We start from the raw sequence: 25,517 nt of genomic DNA, 5'->3' as shown, positions 1-25,517 counted from the left end.
GAGTGGATTGTTCAAGTTCAATCCTAATTCAAGTTCATGGATTCAACGCCCCCTTTCACCTTTAATTTTAATTTGATTAGTCAAAATGTAACTACAATTTGTTTGGTTTAACTAGAGGTAATATAGTAGTATATATTGATACATACCCAGTCTGAGGTACTGTCGATTTCCCACTTGCCTTCCTATAGTGTATTTCTGATATTTCTATGAGGCAATATTCTGTGGAGCACTGCACTAGTGTGAAGCACTCGACTTTGCCTTTACTGAAAATGAGCATATGTTTCAATTTGGTCAAATAACGTTTGTGACAGAGCAGCCTAGCGGGTACTGTACCTGCAGTGTTCCAAAGAAGGCCCCCAGGGCTGCAGGGCAGGCGGCGGCGCTTCCTCAAAGCAGTGCCTTCTTGCCCTGAATAAGGGGATACTGGCACTGGAGTGTTATCCAATAACTGGGTCTTGCCCAGCACTGGGGCTTTTCTATCCAAAGGCCTGAAAAGAAATAATACATCATATGTGTAAGGAATCTGTGAGTGACCTGGCTGAATCCAGGGAATTGTCTCCTGATGCTCTTGAGAAGGACTGGTCAGGTGACAAAAAAGAACTACAGGTGTTGCTGCACTGCTGGATAAGGCAGCATAACCCTGCAAGGGACAATAATTATAATTAATTATGTCTCAGAAAATCCTACTGGCAGGATGCTTAGAGATAATCAGCAAAGATTAAGATAAGGCAGGTCTTGCTTAATTGACCTTTAAGAGTTTTTAAAACAAGAATCAACAGTTATGCACATAGTATATGTTACTGTTCTATTGAGTTTTGCAGAAGTGTTCAGGTAAAAGTTCAGAATTAAAATCTGGATATTTTTCAAATTGTACAAGTACAAATTGTACTAGTAAGACTTAGAATATTGTCTTCAGCTTTGATTACCAATGCAAAAACAAATATTGCTACTCTGGAAACAATTCAGACAAAAATGACTGTATACATTTCTGGACTCATGGAATGTCCTTCTACAAACTAAAATATATATAATTTTAGTCTCAGAGAAGTTCAAAAGAGGATCTGATTCAAGTATTCAACATTCTCAAAGGCAAAGTTGACCCTAATTTGCTTCATGTGAAGCAACTCGAAAAAACGAGACACAGGTGAAAACTACAGGAATGTGCATTTACTGCATGCAGTAACTGATACCACGAGTCACTTCTTTACACAAAGCCTAAGCTGATACCCTGGTTAATTTCTAGAAAAGATGGGTTGAGATCTTTGGATCAATTAGTTACTAACTATCAAGTTGGTTAGATCATTTGTAACTGCTTTTATATTCTTGTGTCCTGGCCACATTGGAAAAACCTATAACACAACTACTTTGAGTAAACGACTGGGTAAGATTTTTAGATCATTTAGCGTCTAAAAACGAAATGAACTAAATGGGTCAAATGGCCTCTACAAACTTTGTTATGTTCTTATATTAAATGTGTATTTTCCACATATGTATTTATGTGTATCCCCAGTGTTTTCAGACTCCAATCACACAATAAGAACCAAAAATGACTAATATTCTAATAATACACTAATGTCCAATAGATAACCAAACTATTAACTAGTGTGCATTTTGTTGTGTTATTTAACTATAAAAACCTTTGTTTCAAATGATTGATTTAGGATTGACAATTCAACAAAACACCAACTGCATACAGCTGCTGTGAATAAAACTGATAATATAACAAATACAGGTTTAGATTTTATTCTTATGTTTTCCAAATTTCCCCAAGAAAAGTAACTGAAAGATTGATTTCAATATTTACATCACATTACAGTATATGCAATATTTTTATGGCCTCTATAGATATTGAACTGGTGTGTTCACTAAGGAGAATTCAGGTAAGGTAACGTCTTATGTAAATCTGGCCATTTTTTTATCAAGAAACAAATTATTTCTTAAACAAATAAAGAAAATATGTTTCTAAATATTTTTGATCAAAAGTCTACAGTCTTCTGTTTGCTGGACATACACTATTTTCTGTACTCTAACACATGAAAGTTAAATAATTGTTCCTTAGATTCCGTTGATATAATTTAATCTGGTATAGTTCTTCATTTATTAACATAAACTTTAGTCAACAATAACCAAAAATTAAAGTAAAAACCTTTCAAGCAAGCTGTCAGTAAAAAATTAGAAATGTATCATGAATGTTGTTCTCATGAAATACTAAATTTAACAACAACCAAAGCCAATTCCTACACAGAAGGCTACGGTATATCAGTTATAGGTTAAGATCACTTTAACATGATATTTAAATGGCATTGTTTTTCTTCCTCAAGAACATGCTATACCTGGAGTCTGAGACGATGTAGCTTTGGCTTTTCCAGGATCCTTTTCTGTAAGATCCAGTCTTTCTTCGTCGTAGGAAAAACTCCACAAGTTTCTCCAAGATGAACATGATGTCTGTCAGGTCAAACTAGCCTTATCCAAATCCATTTTAATGGCAGGTAACACTGAACACAATTTTTCTTCTACAAAGATCTGTTGAAGCTGAAGCAAGGCATCTTCACTGCAGTGTGCCTTAAAGAAAACTTGGCTGTATTTCTTTTGCCATTTTGAAACAATCCCTTCTTTAGTCGCAGTAACTTTTTAAATGCCAAATCTGTAATATAATCACAGGTAAGGCAGAGTATTTCTTTACATGATACAATAACTCCGGACAAACTTCTTTTCACTATCCAGGTGGTATCCAATATCATGAATATTTAATTTCCCTCAAAACAATGGTCCAATTAATTGTGCTCCGTAGCTAACGCCAAACACAATGCCCTAAAATTTCACTGCAGGAAATCAAGGCGATCGGGCATTCAAATATAAGAGGTAAATGGATTGGTCTCGTCTTTTCTAATACCACAGCATGAAAAATAATATGGTCTGCGTTGCTTCTGATTGTTTTTGGTCTTTGACTTTTTTTCAACTTCTCTTCCAAAAACTGCAAGACTTCTACCTTAGCTTAACCCATATTCTGCAAATTGTTGTCTTCCTTGCACTATGTTTTATCTTTTTGTAAAAACAGTGTAGTGATGGGGGAAGCAGTCACTATTAAAAAAGTTGTTGGATCTTTAAATGGAACTATTTCTGCAACAAAAGATTGGTGGCACACAGATGCAATAAATCAGAATAAGAATGACCACTTTAGGTGATCAACTTGTGGATTGTGAAAAGAATTCTTCACATGACGGAAAATTGTGCTTTTGGGATTTATCTGTCCTGATTACATGTAAAACTTTTCATTAAAAATAGGAAGTTGCAGATTGCTTGAATAAAACATCATTAAACATCAAAATCTTTATCTTCTCACCAGCCTCCCACAATTTCTTTAGGTCAAGAATCATATTCACATTAGGTATGGAGATACAATGTGTGAAATGAAAAATAAGTAAAAAGAATGGGAAAACAAAACCAGTTCTCTGAAATGCAAAAACATTGTTGTAAAACTTTTAGTAATGAAAAATGAACAGAATGCAAAAACCTTTATCTTCAAAGACATAGATGCAGAGTCACTGGCTAGCGCTGTAAGAGGGCAGCTGTCTCCCTGAATAGTCTGTATCGATTTGAGCTGTTTTTTTAATTGGGATAGTTGACAGCAATGGGAGGACAGACAGTTTGCCTATGGAAGGACTTGCTTTTTAAAGGTTAGAAGAGCAAAAGATGGTTGATTCTCTCGCTATGAAGGGGGAAGCACAGTTCTTTCTTCCTTGTGGTGAAGAGGAGATAAGCACAGATCATTCTTCCATAGCATTAGGGGTTAGGAATGGAGGAGCATGCTCCTCCATAGCAAGGACTGGGCAGAATGGAAAAGCACGGTTCACTGATCATGCAAGTTTAGAAAAAAGGCTAAATCCAAATAATGGTAATTTAGGACATGGACCAAAATATTGTGTGCCAGTAATTATACCAGGGTTGGTCTATATCTTTATCCCAACATTTCGATTCACTGAAGTTTATTATCTGCAATTCATAAGTCGGGGTATAGTAAATAGGGTGGAAGGACCCTAATAAAGGCAAAGGGATTATAGCATGTAGGTCCAACAGAGCCATACCACTCAATTAAGGGGAAGTCAGATACCCTAAAACCTAACCACATCAACATTTATTAAAACCATAATGGTAGAAATCCCTAGTTACTGTATGTTTCACATTTATTATCTAGAACTATAGCCTGCATCAAAAAAACCAACAACCATTGAAAAAGTACTGCAGCATGCAACCAAAAACACCACAATAATAATAATAATTCCTTACACTTCTATACTGTAGCGCTTTTCTGGACACTCCACTCAAAGCACTTTACAGGTAATGAGGACTCCCCTCCACTACCGATGTGCAGCATCCACCTGAATGATGCAATGGCAGCCACAGTGCACCAGTATCTCACCAATATCAGCTATAAATGGGGAGAACAGAATGTTGAAGCCAATTCATAGATTGGGATTATTCAGGACTTGTATTGGTAAAGACCAATTGGAAAATTCACTATCTAGGGGCATTAGGACCAACACAGACCAGAGGGTGAGCGCCCCCTACTGGCCCCACTAACACCACTTCCATCTGCAGCCTTAGTTTTTCCCAGGAGGTCTCCGATCCAAGTAGTGACCAGGCTCACACCTGCTTAGCTTTAGTGGGTTGCCAGTTTTACACAATGCTTTCAGCCATCTTACAATACAGCAAGAGTTTTAATAATTAGAATAAGAATCTAATACTTTCATCTTTGTTTAATTAGGATTAAAAAAAACTTCATTATTAAGCAATCCCATCCCATTATTGTTTACAATGCATTCTGGGACAAAAAAAATTAAAATGCCAAGTTAGTTTCTTTGCACACCTTCAAATATTTCTTCAAATATCAAAATCATTTTGAAAAAAAAGGATTTCAAATGCTCTAATGGAGATATTTTGGGCAGGAAAATAATTATCAGCAATATATTTAATATCTAAATAATATTAGAAGCAAATTAAACACTACTCCAAAAATGTTAGAGCAAACATAAATGCAACTCTTGTCAAAGCCACACTTTACAAGCCTCAGGGTTTCTGTTTTAAAAGAAATCTTTTGTGCAACTTTCAATGTTCTTCTAGTTTTTTAAGAAGCCTGTTAGAATGGGTGATGCAGTGCATTTTAAAAGAAAATAGAATTAAAATTAATGACGACAGAGAACTGAAAAACCAATAAGGTAGCACAACACAACATTTAAACATTAGACTCTGAGTAATGTCTACAAGACTAAAGTACACACATTGTCTGTGCTTAGTCACAGTGAATAACAGGCCGCATAAAATTAGTATGATATGTTTAAAAATAATAACATAATCCACTGTTCAAGTCTATGGGACACCACAATAACTTAAATTTGGCTGAAACAGAACTTTCACAAATGTCTGCAAAACTACAATGCACTAGGAATTCCAAAGTCAACTGTAGCTCATGAGTACTTATCCCTAAAGAACACCAATATCTATAAAGGTAATTATGAAAGAAGAGGCCAAACAAAAAACTACCACACAGAACATTTATTTTGTTACTGCTGGCAGACACCAAGGCACCTGGGATATTTGATCCGACATTTAAGAAAAGCAGGAGTCCAAGAGCAAAGTATATCAATTTCTTTAGTTAATTAGGCTTGTATATTACCAATCAAAGTAACTTATTTCAAATACAATCACTAGCCAAGAAATATATTTGTCTTTTTTGCAAAAAACTGGCAAAAAATTACTCGCAGGGAATTAATTTCATTTGATAAATTTCTAAGACGAAATGGCTAGATTTCAATAATGACCTTCCATATAATATATACATGAGTTTGTACAATGTGTATTTGTTCATTTTACAATGCCTTTAGCTCTTATTATTATTCCAACAATAAATTTTATAATTGTGGAACATGCCCTGAAAAATAGCTGAACAGGCTAATGTGGAATTCATACATAATAAGGGCAAGATAAATATTCATTGAAACAATGCACCGCTTCATTCTGGTTTTAAACAAACCTTCATATGAAGAAAACAAATTCCCCATCTTGAAAAGAATCTACAAAATAATTATAACACATGAAAATCTCTTGAATTAACTGACAGAGTTACTGAAAAGAATCTTATCAGTTTCTTACGTTTGTTTTATTACCGACGATAAAAGAGGTACAACCCAATCCTACTGATATTGTTTTTGTAATACAACACTACTGCAGTAGCTGCTTTGTTCCACATAGGAAACCTATTAATGAGATTTCTCTGCTGAGTTATGGGAGTGCGTGTGCAGATCTGAAGCATCCTTCAAGTTGAAACTTCGGTTTAATGTTTGTTAACTTAGCAATAAAGAGATTTCATAATAAAACCATGATCCTCTGAAAACACTCTTCATTTTTCTGTGGTAGAAAAGTGTTTTGATTTGATTAACAGACACTCAGCACACATTACTGAATTAAAATAAGAACATACCCACAAATCATGTATTTCAGATTAATGAAGGATAATTGCCATGACTTGTCCGCTTACCAAGAACACAAAGTCATGCATTAAAATACTGAAAAGGGTTTTTTCCTTTCACAAATGCATACAAAAATCATTTGTGTTTTATGTGGACATGTTCAAGTGTGTGTATGCAGTCAGACATGTCTCACAATAAACAAAAAGCCTTAATAAGGAGTAATGAAAAGTTGTTTTGCACTTTTTTGTGTTTTTAGAGCCATAGGTTAAATGTGTTGGTATCTGTGAACCATTAAAACTGTTTCCAAACCATTCGTATAAATTTACAACTAAGTATCTGAATGAGCCCCTACATTGAACTGGAAACCAAGCACAATCATCCAGTTGTTATCCCAGTGTATAAGTGGCCTTACAGCATATCAAGGTTTGTCAGGCGCTCAGGAGAGCTTCAGTTTTGTGGGTCCCCAGAGGTGCAGACAAGTCAGATGATACAGTGAAATCAAATTAGACCACAAGATCGGCTTTTACAAAACGCTAGAAAGAAACCTATCAGGGCTTTCTTCTGTTCCATGACTGAAACCTACACCTGAAGGCCACTAGCTGTTAATGAAACCTGAGACCACTCCACTTAAACTGTGTTTTATACAATTAGGCAAAGAGTATTGCTAAATGTCAGTCACCATACTACCTCTGAAAATCAAGCACAATTCACTTAAGATTCTCTCCTCTTTCAGCCAGTCATTTCCCCCAAAAATCGGGAAAGAAACAAAAATGAATGCCAGAAATGTCCACATTTCTCTTGCTAGGACCAGAATCATCATTAAATTTTAAAAAATTAAATATGTTATCTACATATTAAATATCATTTTGACTATTTTTACATTTGACTATTTAAAAAAGCTTAACTATATTTAAAATTAAAATTAATTACTTATTAAGATAACAGAAGTGTGCTTACTCTCTATCCTCTGTTTAATAATGATAGCCCAGACTAAAACCCTAACCCTAACCCTAAACCCTAACCCTAACCCTAACCCTAAACCCTAACCCTAACCCTAAACCCTAACCCTAAACCCTAACCCTAAACCCTAACCCTAAACCCTAACCCTAACCCCTAACCCTAACCCTAAACCCTAACCCTAACCCTAAACCCTAACCCTAACCCTAACCCTAACCCTAAACCCTAACCCTAACCCTAACCCTAACCCCTAACCCTAAAACCAAAACTTTGATCTAAGCCCCATACTTGATCTCTACTGGATAAATGTGGGTCTCTACTGGATAAATGTAACAAGCCAAAGATTTAATGATTGACCAATGGTTCATGATATATATATACACGCTTATCTCTCATCAATGCTATTGTGTTCTTTTCTGTTCTTTTTCTATAAAGATGATTTTGTCTTTGAATAATGGATCTGGTGTTGAAGACTACTCAGTACTTTCAGCTAGTGGTACTGTACCAATTGTCAAAACAATCAATCAATCAATCAATTAATGTTTGCTTTCATCCAATCCCATAGGGAGAACAAAGAGTTTGGTACCAATACAGTATTTGGTGCCTCAATACTGTAAAAGTTACATTTAACCAAAAACATACTATGATAACTGCTGACATGCACTGGTAAATATTGTTTTAAAAGCAGAAAAGGCAGGAGCTGCAATAAAGGGCATCGGAAGTATGAAATGAAATTTACCAAAGCAATTAAACTGAAAAAAAATGTTTCTTGAAGATTTAACATTTTGACAGAAAAGAATGTCATATCATGTTTCATCAGGTTGCTGTGAGGAGTGACCTTGAGTATTACAGAGCTGTGTTACGTAAGCACCCTGTCACACTGGCTTACATGTTCTTAGCTTGAGCGTTAAGAGCATTAGTATAGTTCTACTTTATTGACTACTGTAATGCTCTACTCACTGGGGTATCTAAATCTACTTTGAACAAACTGCAGTATGTCCAAAATTCAGCAGCCAGAATCCTGACCAGGTCTAGTGCAAGTGATTACATTAATCCTATCCTGGAGTCCTTGCACTGGCTTCCTGTCAAATTCCGTGTGGACTTTAAAATCCTCATACTCACCTATAAGGCTCTGTATGGCTTAACACCTCAGTACCTGTCTGAACTATTATCGCCCTACTCCCCACCTCGCAACCTTCGCTCTTCTAATTCTGGTCTCCTAACTGTCCCCCAAGCCCGTCTACATTGTATGGGTGACATGGCTTTCTCCTGTTATGCCCCCAAGTTCTGGAACTCTTTGCCCAAGGATATCCGAGAGTCACCTTCTTTAAACTCCTTCAAATCCAGACTCAAAACCTTCTTCTTTAGAAGATCCTTTACTTAACTGGTTCCATTCTTCACCCCTCTGCTTTTCTTAGTACCACCATCCACGGTCTCCTCTGTATATTGTAATTGTGTTTTATCCTGTGTATTCTTTTTATTTATTGTTGTTGTCATTCTGTAAAGGGCTTTGAGAAGCCACCTATATAAAACAAAGTTTATTATTTTTTTATTATTATTATTATTATTATTATCATTGCTCAGTGTTGTTCAGCATACTAACCTCACACTGTAAGGAAAACAATGAAAGCATTTAAAAAACATAAGTAAAAAGATAATACACAAACTACTGATAAACCTGCGATGCTTTACATACAAGATAGTGATTGCAGAATGTTAACTAAGGATAAGACAAAATTTAGAACACCATTAATGGATTTTAACAAAATAAAATTACCACAGTCTGAGTTTTAAGACTACTTGCCTTTTACCTGATCAAAAAACCAATAATACGTGATAATTCTAAATTTGAAAATATGCATACTTAATGTGTTTTCCTACTAGGCATCAATGTTATTTTAAAAACTGAATGTACTACATGACAATATTGCTATTTACTTTATACTATACAGTATATCATTTTATCAGTATACTGTCTGTAGCATATAAAGAGCTAACTCAGAGAACCACAATCTTTTGATCCAATGTTCAACCAACTTTGAGCTCTATGATATTTTTGGTATACTTAACTTACCATGATGGGAAACTTGACAGAAAAGAATAAGCAAATTATGTCATCATAAAAAATGTCAACATTTTTATTCCATCATAATAAATGATCTGTGCTTTACAATGGTCATATTAGCAGATAATTAAAGACAAAATTAAAAGCAGAATATACTAATTTGATAAGTGCAGCAAAAATATTATTATTTCATGTTCCTTCTAATTTTACAATTATTAATTACTCATAAATGTTTTGTAAGGATTCTAAACAAAACTGGGGAATGATCATAAATGTAAATCATTTTTACAGGGAACATGAAAAGGGCTATTCTCTTTCCTAAATCCCTACTTATTTAATCAAGTCTCAAAATGTCTCAGACACTTACAGGAAAAACACATTAAAATTTTAGTACCATATGGTTACATTACCCATAATAGCCAATCCAAACCTCTGTGAACACTAGAAGCTGTCAGAAATAATTAGTTGACAGCTCATTCTTAAGATGAATTAGATCAATAAGGTGTAATCAAGGGAGTTTTCTTTAAAAAATAAGTATATTCTAATTGACGGATACATGTGTCACAGAAGAATAAACAGACTTTGGAATATATCCACAATATATGCATTTATATGATGTCTGAAATTTTAGAAATTAGCATTATATCAAATTTAAGATGCATTTTTAAATAATTTATCAATTTGTGATGACCTTAGATAGCTATATAATGTTTTAGTTATTCCCATTAAAAAGGTTAATTATTCCCCAGATTTCCCTGTGTACCAGACGGCCTAGTAAAAAGAAAAATCACACAGGCATTAACTCTCCTTTTAGAAAGTATAACATAAGCAAGGCTACAGATAAGCATCCAATAAAGGAGGCCTGTGGCATTTACCATAACTGCAATCAATTGCTCACTTTGACATCAATAAATGAACCAGAGACAATCTCACATATTTCTCTTTGTCCTCACTCGCACTCCTCAGACATTTTAACAGCCTAGCAAATCGAGGTATCAAAAGCAAACTTTTTTTTCTGGCCTGGTTTGCTGACACTCTGTGTACAGAGCATACATCCCATGCGCCTCCAGGAATTCCTTGAGCAAGTATTTTAATTGTCACTGGTTCCATGCTCATCTCTTCCAGTTAATGAAATTTCACATTCTGTAATAACTCCTTCTCCACCAAAGATCATGAAAACGACATACCGTTTCCTTGCTAAGCAACAATGATGAGCACTCAGTGTTAAATACAGATGATCTCTAAATTGATCCAAATCAACCCACCACATTTGGACTCCACAAAGTCAATAATTCATGCCTGTTGTTAAAAAATGTATGAACCCCAATGACTTTTAAAAGTTGAAGCTGAATTTCTATAGTACCGAAACATTTCAGGAATATAAGTTCTGTGACAAAATGTCTAACCCCCTTCAGATTTTCTGAATTTTTGAGAGTTTTAGGAGTCAGAAACAAAGTTATCCAACATTCAATGCCCTTGTGTAAAAATGTTTTTGCCCCCATAGTTCAATCATTTCAATTGAAGGGATAACTAGGGCTGTGTGAATACTTTATTAAACAATCAGAGCTGATTTGGGCCAGCCATCTGCTACATAAAAAAATCTCACAAACTGGCTGTCATCATTACAGTGAAAGTCATAAATGCATTCAAGATACATGTTAACAAAAGTTTGTTCTAAAAGTTAAAATTTCAGCTTTTTCTGACATGAATGTTAATAATAATAATAATAATAATAATAATAATAATAATAATAATAATAAAAATTGCTTACACTTATATAGCGCTTTTCTGGACACTCCACTCAAAGCGCTTTACAGGTAATGGGGACTCCCTTCCACCACCACCAATGTGCAGCATCCACCTGGATGATGCGACGGCAGCTATAGTGCACCAGAACGCTCACCACACATCAGCAATCAGTAGGGAGGAGAGCAGAGTAATGAAGCCAATTTATAGAGGGGGATTGTTAGGAGGCCGTGATTGATAAAGGCCGCACATGTGATGCATCTGGGTCATTACACCCAATTGATTGAGTATGGCTGGATTATGGAATATACCATATGAGTAGAGTTGCCTGGTTTGGTAATTGTGGATGAAAGAGCTGTCAATTCTCTAGTGATGTTTTGTGCCAACAATATTGGCACTACGATGTAATTAAAATGTTATTTAGGTATATGCACCATGTTTGTATATACTGTATGCAGACTACACATCACAATTTGTGGCACTGTGCACAGAAGAAAGATCCACTGCAAAACAGGACATGAGCTTTAACAGTCTACACACGGATATCGTAATTTCATACTCTCAAACACTAGGTTGCATAACCGATAGCATAACCGATAGCATACATATTTGTATACATACAGATTTCTAAAGTGCTTATTTGGCCACTGCTCTCATATTTCTTTAGGAACAAAGCACTTTACTTCTTTTAGAAAAGTGAAAGGAAACAGTGCAATGCCGTTGTACTTAATAAAAAATTAAGCCAGCAGCCATATCACCCTGCAACTCACAACTGGCAAACTACTGAAGCTAAGCATGTGTCCTAATGCCTCAGTATAGTGACGGGGACACAATACTGTAAAAAAGGCCTTTGGATGAGACTTAAAATATTATTTGTGCATTTTACAAGAGCTTTTTATTTACAGTATATTGTTAGCATTTTAGTGTACTTTTTTTTAAATGACTATTTAAAAAAACATCAAAGCATACGAAAAAGTCTGTAAGCAATCATTATGATGTGAAAAACTCTGGTATTTCTGATTTAACAGACACTTTTCCCTTTGCCAGATTTTTTTCTGTTCGATCCAAAGTCTGTTAAATTGAGGATTTACGGTTTTCATAATGGACGTGAGGGATGAACGACAAATTAGAAGCACACTCTTCCCTGATATTCCACAAATCTGTTGTCACTCTAGTGCATGATATTTCATGGACTGAACAGTTTGATATATCTTCTACAGAAAATTGCTCCTCTTTAGATTGCGATACAGCTAGGGGCTGTATAAACACACAACCAGTTTTATACCAATGGGAAACTCCTCATATATTGCCATCTTTTTACATGACCCTAGGTTATGGTCAGTTTCAATGCTTATCCAGGAACTGCCAGTACTGTACATGTAGGAAAGGATCCATTTCATATGCTAAACAACAAGAACAGTATTCAGGATAATCTCAACACACTTAATGTCACTTAAAATAGTGTCAGAACAAAACTACAATTTTAAGATTTTAATAGGCCCTGTGTAGCAAAATGCTTGGTCAGACAATTTTGTCACCAGTGCAACTCCCTAGATTACTGCAAGCATCAATTTTTGTATAAAATAAATGTAGAGCTTAGTGCAAAGCCCTTTGTTATAAAATGTTGCAATAAAACCCAAAGGATAAGTTTCTGAGCAGTGGAGGCAGATGTGTATCGCAGTCATCCTCTTACAGTACATAACTGTGACGTTCAGAGCAACAAAAAGCACTGGCTTTTTTCTCATCTGATATGACTTCAAATGAGTGGCAGCTAATAAATCTATTTTTAGCATTATTATGTTAATCGTGATCCACTGACAAGCCAGGACAATACATGGGCAAAAGACACATCTTATCTGGGAAAAACTGAAATACACAGCTTCTACAAATTAAATGCTAACGAATAAAACATTGTTTTTGTTTTAGCTAATAAAAAATAATTTTGGAATGAAAATACATTACTTTGTAAACGTATTACACACTTTTCCCATTTCTTTTGCTTTGAAGCAGAAATTTATATTTGTTATGTACTTAATGTACTTCACACAAAGAAAAAAAACAAAAGAAAGAAGTAAATATACAATTAATATGAAAGAAAAATGTAAAACGCATGAATACATAAGCATTTAAAACCTTTTACTGTGGTGCACCTAAATTAATTTACTTTAACGAGCCACACAATTAGTCGATAGGCCTCTGTTTGTATGTAATAATTGTGGTACACATTATTTCAGAATAAATACACCAATTTGTAAGCTCCCTCAGTCAAGTAGTGATTTTCATTCACAGATTTAACAGAAAACCTCTGGGGTGAATTGTATAAAGGCAGAAGAAAGATATAAAAACATTTCAAAGACCCTTAATATCTCTTTGACCATAGTGAAATCAATTATTAAGAAGTGGAAGGCATGCAGATACAGTCTAGATCAGGCTGTCCCTCCAAACTGCAACATCCTGGCAAACAGAAACTGGTTAGGAATGCCACCTCGAGGCCAATGGAGATTTTGAAAGAGTTACAGAGTTCAGCAGCTATGTTGGGAGAAAATGTCCATGAGTCAACAATATCTTTGTCAATCCACAAGGGGGCTTGTAAGGAACTACAATATTTCCTTCTCAATGTTCCTGCAGCACCTAAGTAATACTGCAAACATGTGGCAAAGGTTTTATGGACAGACAAATAATTGTTTTTGGTCTAAAAGCAAAGAGTTACATTGGATGTAAACTCACCATAGTGCATCACTCAGTCACCACCATCCCTACTGTCAAGAACACATCAGCAGCATTGTTAAACATTGTTATGCTTCTGATTAGCAGGGACTGATAATGAAGAGGCAAATCTTAGAGAAAAGCCTGCTTCAGACCTAAACGTGAGACAGATATTTACCTTTTAGCAGGGCAATGATCCAAAACACAAGGCCAGTGTCTTAAGAATTAGAAAGTTGATGTCTTTGAGTGACCCAATCAAGTGCAGACTTGAATCCTACTGAAAATCTCTGGGAAGACTTGAAAACTACTGTCCGCAAAAGATCCCCAAGAACTTGCGAGACCTCCAACAAATCAGTTACGAAAAATGGGCAAAACATGCACCAAGGTGGTGTGCAAAGTTGGTAAATGTTTATCCAAAAAGATTTGCCAAGTGCATATATCAGATGCAATCAACACATTTCTGTGTTTCCTCTTTAATTTTTCCTGACATAGTATACTGTAACTTATATTACATTTAAAAAAGTGTAATGGGACACAGTATGAAGAGTCTGAATGCTTTTGCAAGCCACTGCACAGTTTTAAATATATAGAAATAAAGGCAATCTACTCCTTTAACAGTGCCACTGGCAAAACCCGGAGCATTTCACTGTTTTTTTGCATTTTAAATCATTATATTAAATATATTATTCATACTACCTGCATGGTAGTAGTACGAGTTCAAAAAACACATATTGTACTTTATCACGTTACAGTACCTTTAGAGAATTGCATTTCTATTTTATGGTCACAGCAGTTGTCAGAATAAAAATCCCAGATAGATCTCGGCTACTAAAATAAGGCTTTAAACAAAATATCAGAATTGTGGGAACTTAGATGCAGTTTATGTCACAGGCTACTTCCATTCTACTGAGAATTTAAGAAAAACATGCCATTTTTGTTTAACTCTGCAGTAGTACAACAGTCCTGGATCATATTATTTTATCATTATTCTGGTAAAGGATCTATTTATTAAGAAGTGTTACATAGAAAGTGTTCAATGAAAGAGAGTATTTTCCACTTTCTACATTTTTTTTCTCAACTGTGCTTTTTATTAAGTTCCACTAATATCCCTTTACAGTTCTGCTTTTTCTGGTAGGTAGCCTTTCAGATGAAACATTTCTTCATTCTAAGGAATAACTAGCTCCACTGAGTTAGGGAGAAATATTCTGTGCAGTTAGTAGTGTGTGTATTGTAATGAACCCTAGCGGTGTGTAGTCCTTATCACTGGTAAATTAAGACTGAAAAACCAAACAGCTTTATTAAGAGCTCCTGGCATTGTGTGAGGCCATGGAGCAGAAAAGCCAGGAGTGGATCACTACTGACAACAGAAATTCACAAGGGAGATCTCAAGGCAGTTTGGAGACTTTTTAAAGAATTTTTGTTTTGTCTGTTGCTACATCTTCACTGCTAGGCCAACTTACTCATTGCTTTGAGATGAAAAGCTAAAGCACATGCTGGTCAGATTATTTCACTGAAGCCAGGTAAGTGTGCTGGTCAGCCTTGTCTCTCCAAAGGCCAGGGCATATATGCCTGCATCAGATTGTCATATTAATTTCACAGAGCAGGAAAATTGGCTTTTATGGGAAATTACTAGGTTGTGCTTTAGAAAAGTGCATTTAAACAAGTGTTGAATTGAGACTGCAGTGACAAGCTATTTATCACTGATGACTATACATGTCTTTATTAATTTGAACAACACGTCCCAGGCTTCTAAAACCTGTCATGGACAATTTGTTAGCTAATCGGCATCTCTGTTGTCTTAGTATTTTTAAACCTGCCATTTTCTAAGTCTATAAATGATGCCTCCCCTGCCCCACGCAGTTAATATGGACTGTGAATCAATCTGGTTGATCTGTACTTCAGACAAGAACTGTAGCTACAGTATGGTCAAATAATATTAATTTGATTTTATATCAAGATATCTCAAGGGTTGTACAATTAAGAGAATAAAGAAATGACTATATAGAGGTAAAATAAGACATGATGACCCTGATAAACAGAAAGAAAAGCCATGAGCAGTCATAATCAGGAAAGGCACATTTTACAATAGTTGGCTTTTACAGAGACTGGGAGCCTCACAGAGCAATCCAGAGTTAAGACAGTAAACTGTAGAAAGCTTGAATACTCAAAAGTTACAACATATAGGAGTACAAAGCAACCAGAATCCAATGACTGGAACTGTCAGGGCAGAGTGTTACAGCTCTGCTAGGGCTTTGAGATACTGCACCAATAAGATCAATTAGGGCTTTATAAGTTAGGGAAAAGACTGTATTCCTTTCAGTGCTAAACTTTACAGGAAGACAATGCAGGGAGGCCAAAACGGGAGTGATGTGCTTGTAGGGCCAAAATCTAGTTAAACTTCTAGCAGCAGAATTCTAAACATACTAAGGCATGTTGATACTATGCTTAGAGGCGCCAGCAGGCAGTTCATTACAGTAATCCAATCTAGTAAAAACAAAGCCATGTGCCAATATCTCAGCATCTGACTTTGACAAGATAGGTCATAAATGGGCAATATTACACAGGTTAAAAAAAGGACACCCTTGTAATATTTATGACATGAGTTTCAAATATTAAACTGGGGTTGAAAAGGGCAATGAAGACTTTTTACCTGAGTTGCTGAACTAAAGTCCAAACCACTGATGACCTTGTAAACGTCCTTTATGTTATTTAATAAAATAGGGACCAGTATTGAGCCCTGCAGGACACCAGAAGTAAGATAGGAACTAAACCAACTATGAGCAGCTCCAGAGGTATGAATGTTGGTTTCCATTTGATTAAGCAGGATGGTATAATTAACTGTCAAAAGCCACAAAAGAGCTACAAAGGAACACATACTGTACCATGCCTGAGTCTGAAATATTGAATACTTTTTAACTTCCTTTCAGTAACTGGATGCTTGGATGTCAATGACCATTTAATTTATGCTGATACCATAAACTACTCTTGTATTTCACTCCCAGACATCTGTACCTACAAATGTCACAACAATACTGCATATTAGAGAGGCTACTCAATGTGTCAACGTGACTGTACTTAGGAAAAGCATGAAGAAGTTACAGCTTCTTCTTTACATTGCAATACTGTATTTGTATTATACTAGAAACAAAACTGAATTTGTAGTTTTCACATCCACCTTTTGCTTCTACACATATATAAACATATGAATAATTATACAAAAATATAAATCTTTTTATACAGGCTACCAAAAAAAGAGTGCCTCTGAATATATGGATCTGTTGCGTATGCACATTGATCACTGTGAAAGTATCATTTTCATATGTGCTTTCTGCTTAGCTATTTTCTTTCATACATGTCTTTGAATTGTTGGTTTGTAAAAAAAGAGTCACGAATAAAAATTCCCAGTCAAAAGACTTAAGCAACACTTTTACTAATGCTAAATATACATGTATGAAACTTCTTCCCACTATCTTTAGCTTTTAGGAATGCTAAGAAATGCTGTATTTAAAAGTTTTAACACCATTTTACAAAACAGAATGGTCAAAGCTGAAAGAAGTAGTACCATTTTAAATCTTCTTCAATACTATTTTTTAATACATGCAGAGAAGAATATTTGTTCACTACAACCACATTACTCAAGTGACCATATTAGTAGAAACAGAAACATTATTTTAAGATCGAAGAGGATGAAAAGAGAACTTCTGTCCAATTGAAACAAATTGTTCTTAAGCAAGGTAATTATTTAAGCAAGGTAAATTAGTGTTGTCACATCCACAGCATAATCACATTTCTGCATATTTTTCAAGTTAAAACCTGTCTCGGTTTTTAAGAACACGTGTAATGTGTTTCAAAGTTTCAAACAGGAAAAAAAGTGTTTAAAAGCATATTTAAAAGAAAAGGTACTGAACTGATTTTATAGCACTGAACAGTAAAACTCTCAAGACATCAACGCTAATCAGTCATTTCCAAACCAAAACATATTTAACGCAATGAGGAGAACTCTACATCCTTACAAAAACAAACAAATACATGTCTGCTAGTACTGACAACCAGCTAAACATAGTCCCTGTACAAATTACTGTTAAAAAATATTCACTACAATTCTTAATCAATACCACCCTAAAACATGGGTGCTATAGAAATAGAGTCGCAAGCACAGATACAGTACATCCCTCACTAGATCCCCCTGAAAATCTTTATGCCAGAACAGAACAGTTTTTCCAAATATATACACTATTGGAAAAGAGACTACTAAAATGTGTATGAGTGGTTTCATTTATTCAGAATTACAGTGTTCTTTTATTCTAATTTCTATCACTGAAGACAATTTTCAATTTTTTTCAATTTGTACTCTAAATGGTCGTCTTCTGCTTTATAACAGTGACACCTATTGGACAGTATAGCAAGTGCAGGATTATGACTCTTAAACTGCAAATGCATAATACAGAAAATAAACTATTTGTTCATCATATTTTAAATAACAGTCCTAAAATAATAGTTTTTTCAAAATATCCAGACACTGTAAATTGTAAAAAAAGAATTTCTGCAATGCACTGTGTCAAGTATAGTATGTTACAAAAGTGAAATACCCTAACCCATTCAAACTATGCAAACAAATTGTTTTCACATCAATTAAATTCCAATGCAGGAAATGCTACCTAGAATTAGAATTCTTCAATTTTCAAAATAGATTACATGCTCACATCAGCATTCTTCCCCTCAACAAATCTTTTCACTTACGGTAAACAGAATATTAATATTTCACTACATTTAAAAAGGGGGATCATTAGCAAGCACTGATTTGCAGTTACATCTGAGTAATGTAACATCACAATATATGTATTCCAACAGGATGTTTTTAGAACATTGTACTGTTTGAGCATTCCAAGCCCAAATTTTGGAAACCTACTTTCTTAAAAGGTAAAAGGAACATTTAGGTAATCAAATACTTGGAGCCTTCCCGTACGTAACAACTATTCCAAATGCCTCTTTTTAGTGCAGATATTAATACAACTACATTAGATAACAATTACAAATTGTATCAGTACCATCCACTGCACAGTGCTTCAGTCACCATACCGTAACAAGGTGAAAGTGGAGTCCTTGAGCTCACAGTTAACAAGACTGCAGCCCAGTCAAGTCATGGTTCTAGGGCGTGGATCTCAAGTCCATGACGTTGGAGCACAAACAAATTTGATGGGTTTTGTTGTGCTGTTTGTAGGGCGGCTAACTTCACCAAGCTGATCTCCCCTACAGTATATAGAACTATCACGTTTGTGACTCAACATGAACCTATACCAAGGATGGAAAAACTGGTGAACCAAAAAAACTGATTCACTGAACTTCTCACAAATACCTCTCTGAGAATCAAGAATCATCTACTGTATCTTCCTTCTTGTCGAAAGCGTCCCACTATTAGATAACAAAATGTACAGCATTAAAAAACACTTTGCTTCTGCTTGTGCTGTGGGTGCCTACATGTACGCAGCTCAACATTCTATTCTCTGGTCAGCTTCAGCTGTTCACCTTACATTAACACAACTTCTGTTTTGCAAGTTAAGATTTATAACTTTGTCTACATGTCAGCAAACTTGTCCTTTCACATCCTCTTACTTAATTCCTATCAAGTCTCTCTTAACAGGAGCTTAACCCTGGGAGAATTCCACCACCAAACGCAAATCTTCAGCCTCTACTAACAGAAACAAGGTCTGGGGGAAGCTTAGAATAGGTTCTTTGATCATTTTTCTGAAACACTGAAAGGAATCCAATGCCATTTCTACACATCACAAAAAACACAGTGTGAAATAATGTTTGATGGTCCAACTTCCCAAAAAAGAGCCTCTATTGATCTGAAAAGGATCTGCACAAAGACTATGAGTGATTCAATGACCAAAATGGTCTTACTTAATATTTTCTTCTTACAATTTATAGTTACTGAAAATGAGCATACTGCAGGAAGGATGGGATTCTGCTTTGTCCTGGACAAAGAATGTATAAATATACCAGAATTTCAATTTAATACGGTGGAGATTTTAGACTTTCTGCCATGGAATTTTTAAAAAATGCTGCTGCAGAATTCCCTATAGAATGTTTTATTAACCCAGAGGGCTATAAAATATGTACCTTGCTCTCAGCTCCAAGTCTGCAGCCACACTCTGTGTCAACAGTGATGTCGTTTCTCCAGATGGCATTTCTGAACTCCTAGGCAACAGTGCAGATGGCCTGCATAGCCAGGTTTCCAGGTCTGTAAACTTTGAGTAGCTCAGCATTTGCAGAACACTGGAAAACACACAAAAAGTACAATAATAAAGCAATTAGCCAATAATAAGTAGTGACAGTTTCTGAGGTTTCTGTGTTTTTAAGGCAGAACTTCTGCCCTCTGTTAGAAGACAATACATTAATGGCAAATAAAGTCCCGTCAGTACTCGTTCTCTATACTTAGCACAAGCTGTATTTCATCATGACATTTGGCATTATATGACTGAGTTGAAAGCACATGCCTACAGTATGTATCACATTATTTTAAAATCAAAGAAAACACCCCAATCCATGAGAGAGTTCTCTATGCAGATTTATTTTTGTAGACTTTATTTAGAAATAAGGAGGTAGAGAATACCATGAGAGGATATCTGAAAGATCATTTCAAAGATGACAACAGAGATTAAGGAGTGCTAAATGCAAAATAGAAAACTATTTTATACTGTATTTGCCTGGTGTATTACATAGTGTGTAGAAAACTGACTTAGTAAATCTTTAAAATTAAAAGAGAGACAATTTGCATACCGTATAAAGTAAATAACTATGTACAAATAATACAGACCCCAAACAGTGTCCTTGTGGGTAGTATTGTACTGTACATTTTGAATATCTGCACTGAACAGTTATAGACACTCAACCAGGTTGAAATGTGAACTTTTAATATAAAAAAGGGCCTAAAATTGAGAATAATACCTCACTAACACAGTTGATTTCACATTTGACTTTTCTTTCTTTTGGACATGAAACTGAGATAAATGATTATTTTTCACCTCAGCATACAAGTGTACGGTATATCCTCTACTCTTGTTTTCATTCACAGGATGTTGGCTTATCCACCACCAAACGCTTACAGGAATGATCACAGTGAAAGCAAGCAGATTTGCCAACTGAATAAAGCTCTTTCTCAAAAACTGACAATTGCTGCTGCTGCAGCAACCAGCAACAAAGTGCTCAAGACATGAACCTAACTGGATCACAAGTCTAAGAAAAGGCAGAACAAGACAACTGCTTCATGCAGACTCCAAAAGGAAACAGGAACACACCTGGTACAGCACCTCTATGAGAGAATCAGGAATAGCTGAATAAATACTAAATTAAAGCCATAAAGTTAAATCAATACCTGTCTTCTCCTTTCCCAGGGAGCTCTGCTTTGTCTTCAGGCTGCAGTATCACACAGGATGCTGTTGGTTTCTGCTGGGAACTCAGAGGACCATTTTCATCTGTCGCTAGGGACATCTTAAGCTGTCACTATGCTGCAGTTATAATGACATATGAAGTATGATATATAAAAATACTTACAGAACTTTATCACATTTTTATCACAAAGAATACAAGACAATCCAGATCTTTCATCTTATTGGTGTATGCTTCTATAGAAATGTTATTTCTTGGCTTGGAGTAAATAAAGCTTTCAACAAAAGATCATTATTGACATCTACTGGGTTCGGGGCTTTTCATCAAACTGTCACAAACAGTTCAGGTTTATTCAAATATTTTGAAAACTTAGCACGTATGCATGGTAAATTAGGCAATTTCAAACACGAAGTTAATGGTAAAACGTCTTACAGATTCATTTATTCAGTTATTAAATAGCATTTATCCTCAACTCAAAACGGTGAAGTAATTAAATTAAAGACAACTTTTGATGTGGTACACACTGGAGAAAGTTTTCACCTCATTCAAACGATAAAACTTTAAAAATACATTTTGGCGTTTGCGTTGTGATTTATTGACGATATGCAATTACTTTATGGCCAAAATCAACTAAGAAATATTAGTTTATTTTAACCCATAATTACCGAGCTTATGCAATTCGCTAGAATGCCTTTTCAACAGGAGAAGCTGAAGGCATACTGTATCGTTGTGTGCAGTAGATTCATCCAAATAATTTTCGAAGCATTTTCCTCTCAGTTGAGTGAAAACAAAAAGTACCTTCCCCTCTCCTGTTTAATTTACAGCAACTCTTGAAGACCTCCCGTACAACACCGCAAGGAGTGCTTTCTCTGGAACATTTCTCCACGTGGCTAATGTTTTGGCTCCTGAGTAGATAGGGCAACACCCTGGAGATCGAACAGCGAAGTTTAGGCTAGTTAGGAGGACATACTGTATTAAATCACAGCTAGGATGACAACAAAAGTACGCTTGAAGAAAGAATTTGCACTGGAATTTGCACAGACACTGCCTAGCAATATGATCACAGAAGAAAACCTGTTTTCTTTTCACCGTTTTGGAACATACTGTATCGATGCATAGTTAGAAGGAACCAAGAGAAGCAGATAGAACATAAACACCCGTCCCCCCGACAGCCTCCGAAGGCTTTATAGTCAAAGAGGAAAATAAGTTGTGTTTTTAAAACTCGACCATTTTTAATTACGGACTTCAGTAGCACCATTCTTTCACTAGCAACAGAATTCAAGCAGAGAAACGTTCCTCACTCTAAAAGCGTCCAGAAAGCACTATGCAGCTGAATCAAAGTTCTTTGTTTTACAACACAAATAATTTTGCTTATATTTCAAACGACAGTTTACGTTTAAAATAAGCATTTTTAGTAAAAAAGTGTTACTTGTTTTCTTTTACCTTCTTTGTCTTCGAACTCCGGCAAGCAGACGACTCATCAGACTGCATCAAAATCAAAACAGCTGTGTTCACAGAGCATGTTTGAAAAGTGGACTCGGACAATGTCTTTGTCTGAGACTTCTTAAACTTGTGTTTCTTACGAGAGAAATCAGAAAGGTGAAATATATGGTATTTAAAACTGTTTTCAAACTAAATGTGACTTGCCTTAAAAAAACTCCTAAAATACCAAGTCTGGAAAAAATAAAAAAAAACTTACCAGGGTAGTACCCACTTCAACATCAGGAAGTGTATGACCCTGGCTTTAATTCCACCCCCTCTACCCTCAAGAGTCATCAATAATTAGCTTCTCTTGCGAAGAGATATTACATATGGTCTGAAAACCAGGGACTTAAAATATTTGAATCAATAGAATGTACTCAGGAATACCACGACAGCTGTACCTTTCGTGGTGAACGTCCTGTGTTTGTCTATCCATGGAGCTATATTAAAAGGGTAGAATTACAAAGTGCATTTCTGCATCCAGCTTTCAAAGGGATGTCTGGGAAAAGATAACTACACAGGAAATATTTCGGCACTTATCCGCCTAAATTGCAGTACTCCAATTAAAACCTTGTAATTTAGATAAAATATCTATCTCAGCTAAAGGTACTATTTTAGGAAATCTATACAAACTGTACAGTACATACGTGCATACAGTACATACTGTATAAGTCTACAGTATATATATACACACTGTGCTGTAAACAATTAGAACGTTGTATACCGTATAGGTATATACTTTATGAAGCCAATGTCATACAGTACACGTTTTCTCGAGAATTATTTATCATTCACTTGCTAGAGCACAATATCGTAAGAGTAATACCTGCTGAAGATCTACTGTATAACCAATGAGATTTCTGCTAAAAAAATTAAGCGAAATACTTACTGTATGTTGTGTTAATTGTCTGACCATAGGGAAATTATGTGGTACAATATTCCATGTGACTGGTTAAATCACCAGAGACTGTGATAATATAACCAATGAAATATTTGGTTATATTAGTCATCAACATAACAAAGAAATACAATTTAGAATGTACCATATGTTAAGAATATATGTACCATATGTCTTTAATAAAGGAAAAACATTGGAAATATTGTCTTTATCGATTACATTAATCTTTTAAATAAAGTATTTGATTGCTTCAATCCTTTACAATATTTTAATAATATTATAATAAAAACATTATTTAGCATCATAAATTGAAATGACTTCTTCTTCTTGTAGCTTCAAGCATTAGGATAACATTATATTTTGATTCAGGATGAGGACTGATGTACAGTATTGGCTAAACTTAAGATTTTGGTGTTAAGACCAAAGACTGAATAATAGAGAAATGTTCAGCATTTTAAACATTTATATTGTGCAAGGCATGCAACCCGTACTTTAATAAGTTGATGGTTTAGTGGATGTTTCCAATATTAGGAATCATTCTCTGTTCACTGGACAAGTAAAAATAAATTAATCTAATACAAGAGATTACAAATATGCAGTACTTTGAGTACTGTACCCTACTTTTTGTCTTTGTGTGATGCTTTCTGTAATTCATTAACAAAGCAGGCACTTTTGTTTACTCTTTAGCACAAATCTATACCATTTCAAAATCCTGTGATTGCAACATTCCATACATTATGTTCTTTATTTTCACTGTAAGTGTTTTAGGGTTCCATAAGTAGATTAGATGCTACATTAACCTTAGATTTAAGGTACTTCATCGTGAGTCTATAAAAGCTTTCAAGCTCTGCCGAGTAGGTCTCACATACCAAATGCACCAAGTTTACTCACTTACAACTAACATCTAATGCTTAATGTATTTTTCCATAAACTCTGACCTTTTTAGAATCATAGGGGCCTAATAATTTTAGACTTGTACACGCTAAAGCTTTAGGGAAGAATTATTCTTAATGTATAGAGCTAAAAATTGTGTCTGATTCAACAAATATTCAAAACAATCACAATCACTGTAAAAAATGAACAGTTTTTAATATATGTTAAGCACAGCAGGACATTTAGGGAAAAACACTCATGACAGAACAATAGAAGACAAGTAAGGATCAAATAACAGGGAAGAGATAATGACATAATAAATGAGAACCTAAACTGCCTGAAAGACTAAAAACATTTTCAGCAAGCAAAAGCACTATGATTTTTTATTACCTTTGTCTTATTTTTGTATTACTACATACTAGTAGACAGTATATGGATTTGTGGAAAAATTCAGAAGCATAATATCCTTATCCAATTCAAAGAGGCAGAATGTACTAACTATATAGTCCAAAGCAAAAGCAAGCGCCTGTAGAAAATGTCTTTCAACCAACAACATAAGGCAATTGCAAAGTACATAAAGAAAAAGGCTGCAAGACTTATCTCAATAAGTTACAGTTAGTTACGGGGACACACCCGGAACTAAGTTTAATCAAGTTAATCTTTTAACTGAATTAAACAGCAATATAGTTAAATAGAAGGGTGCAGCATTATAATATTGCATATATTTTTAATATCGAATTATGACATAAATGAGATATTTTAGAATTACATTTTATGGGTTTAAATTTTATCATAAAACTGCATTTTACGCACCCATTCTATAAACGTGCACAGACGCTTACTGTCATCTAAATTGACTTGAAATATTTCATATTTGGATTTACATGAAACACTAGATGGCAGAGTACTGCCAGACACTGATGAAATTGCA

At 35.1% G+C, this 25,517-nt stretch overlaps 1 protein-coding gene across 1 annotated transcript in view; it reads right to left on the bottom strand.

The window, feature by feature from the left end:
• ankfn1a (ankyrin repeat and fibronectin type III domain containing 1a) overlaps positions 1-22,901 on the bottom strand; it is a 197,506-nt gene extending 174,605 nt beyond the window's left edge. Inside the window, exons 1-5 of the mRNA XM_069194507.1 lie at positions 22,777-22,901; positions 22,132-22,259; positions 21,320-21,452; positions 20,065-20,220; positions 334-488 (exon numbers count right to left, since the gene is read on the bottom strand). Coding sequence (XP_069050608.1) covers positions 334-488; positions 20,065-20,220; positions 21,320-21,435 — 427 coding nt within the window. The 5' untranslated portion in view covers positions 21,436-21,452; positions 22,132-22,259; positions 22,777-22,901. The remainder of the gene's footprint in view (positions 1-333; positions 489-20,064; positions 20,221-21,319; positions 21,453-22,131; positions 22,260-22,776) is intronic.
• Positions 22,902-25,517: the final 2,616 nt, after the last annotated feature.

Source organism: Lepisosteus oculatus, chromosome 9 (assembly GCF_040954835.1).
Source record: "Lepisosteus oculatus isolate fLepOcu1 chromosome 9, fLepOcu1.hap2, whole genome shotgun sequence".
Taxonomy (NCBI): Eukaryota; Metazoa; Chordata; class Actinopteri; order Semionotiformes; family Lepisosteidae; genus Lepisosteus; species Lepisosteus oculatus.
The sequence above is the reverse complement of the archived record's forward strand: the minus strand, read 5'-3'. Positions and strand labels throughout refer to the sequence as shown.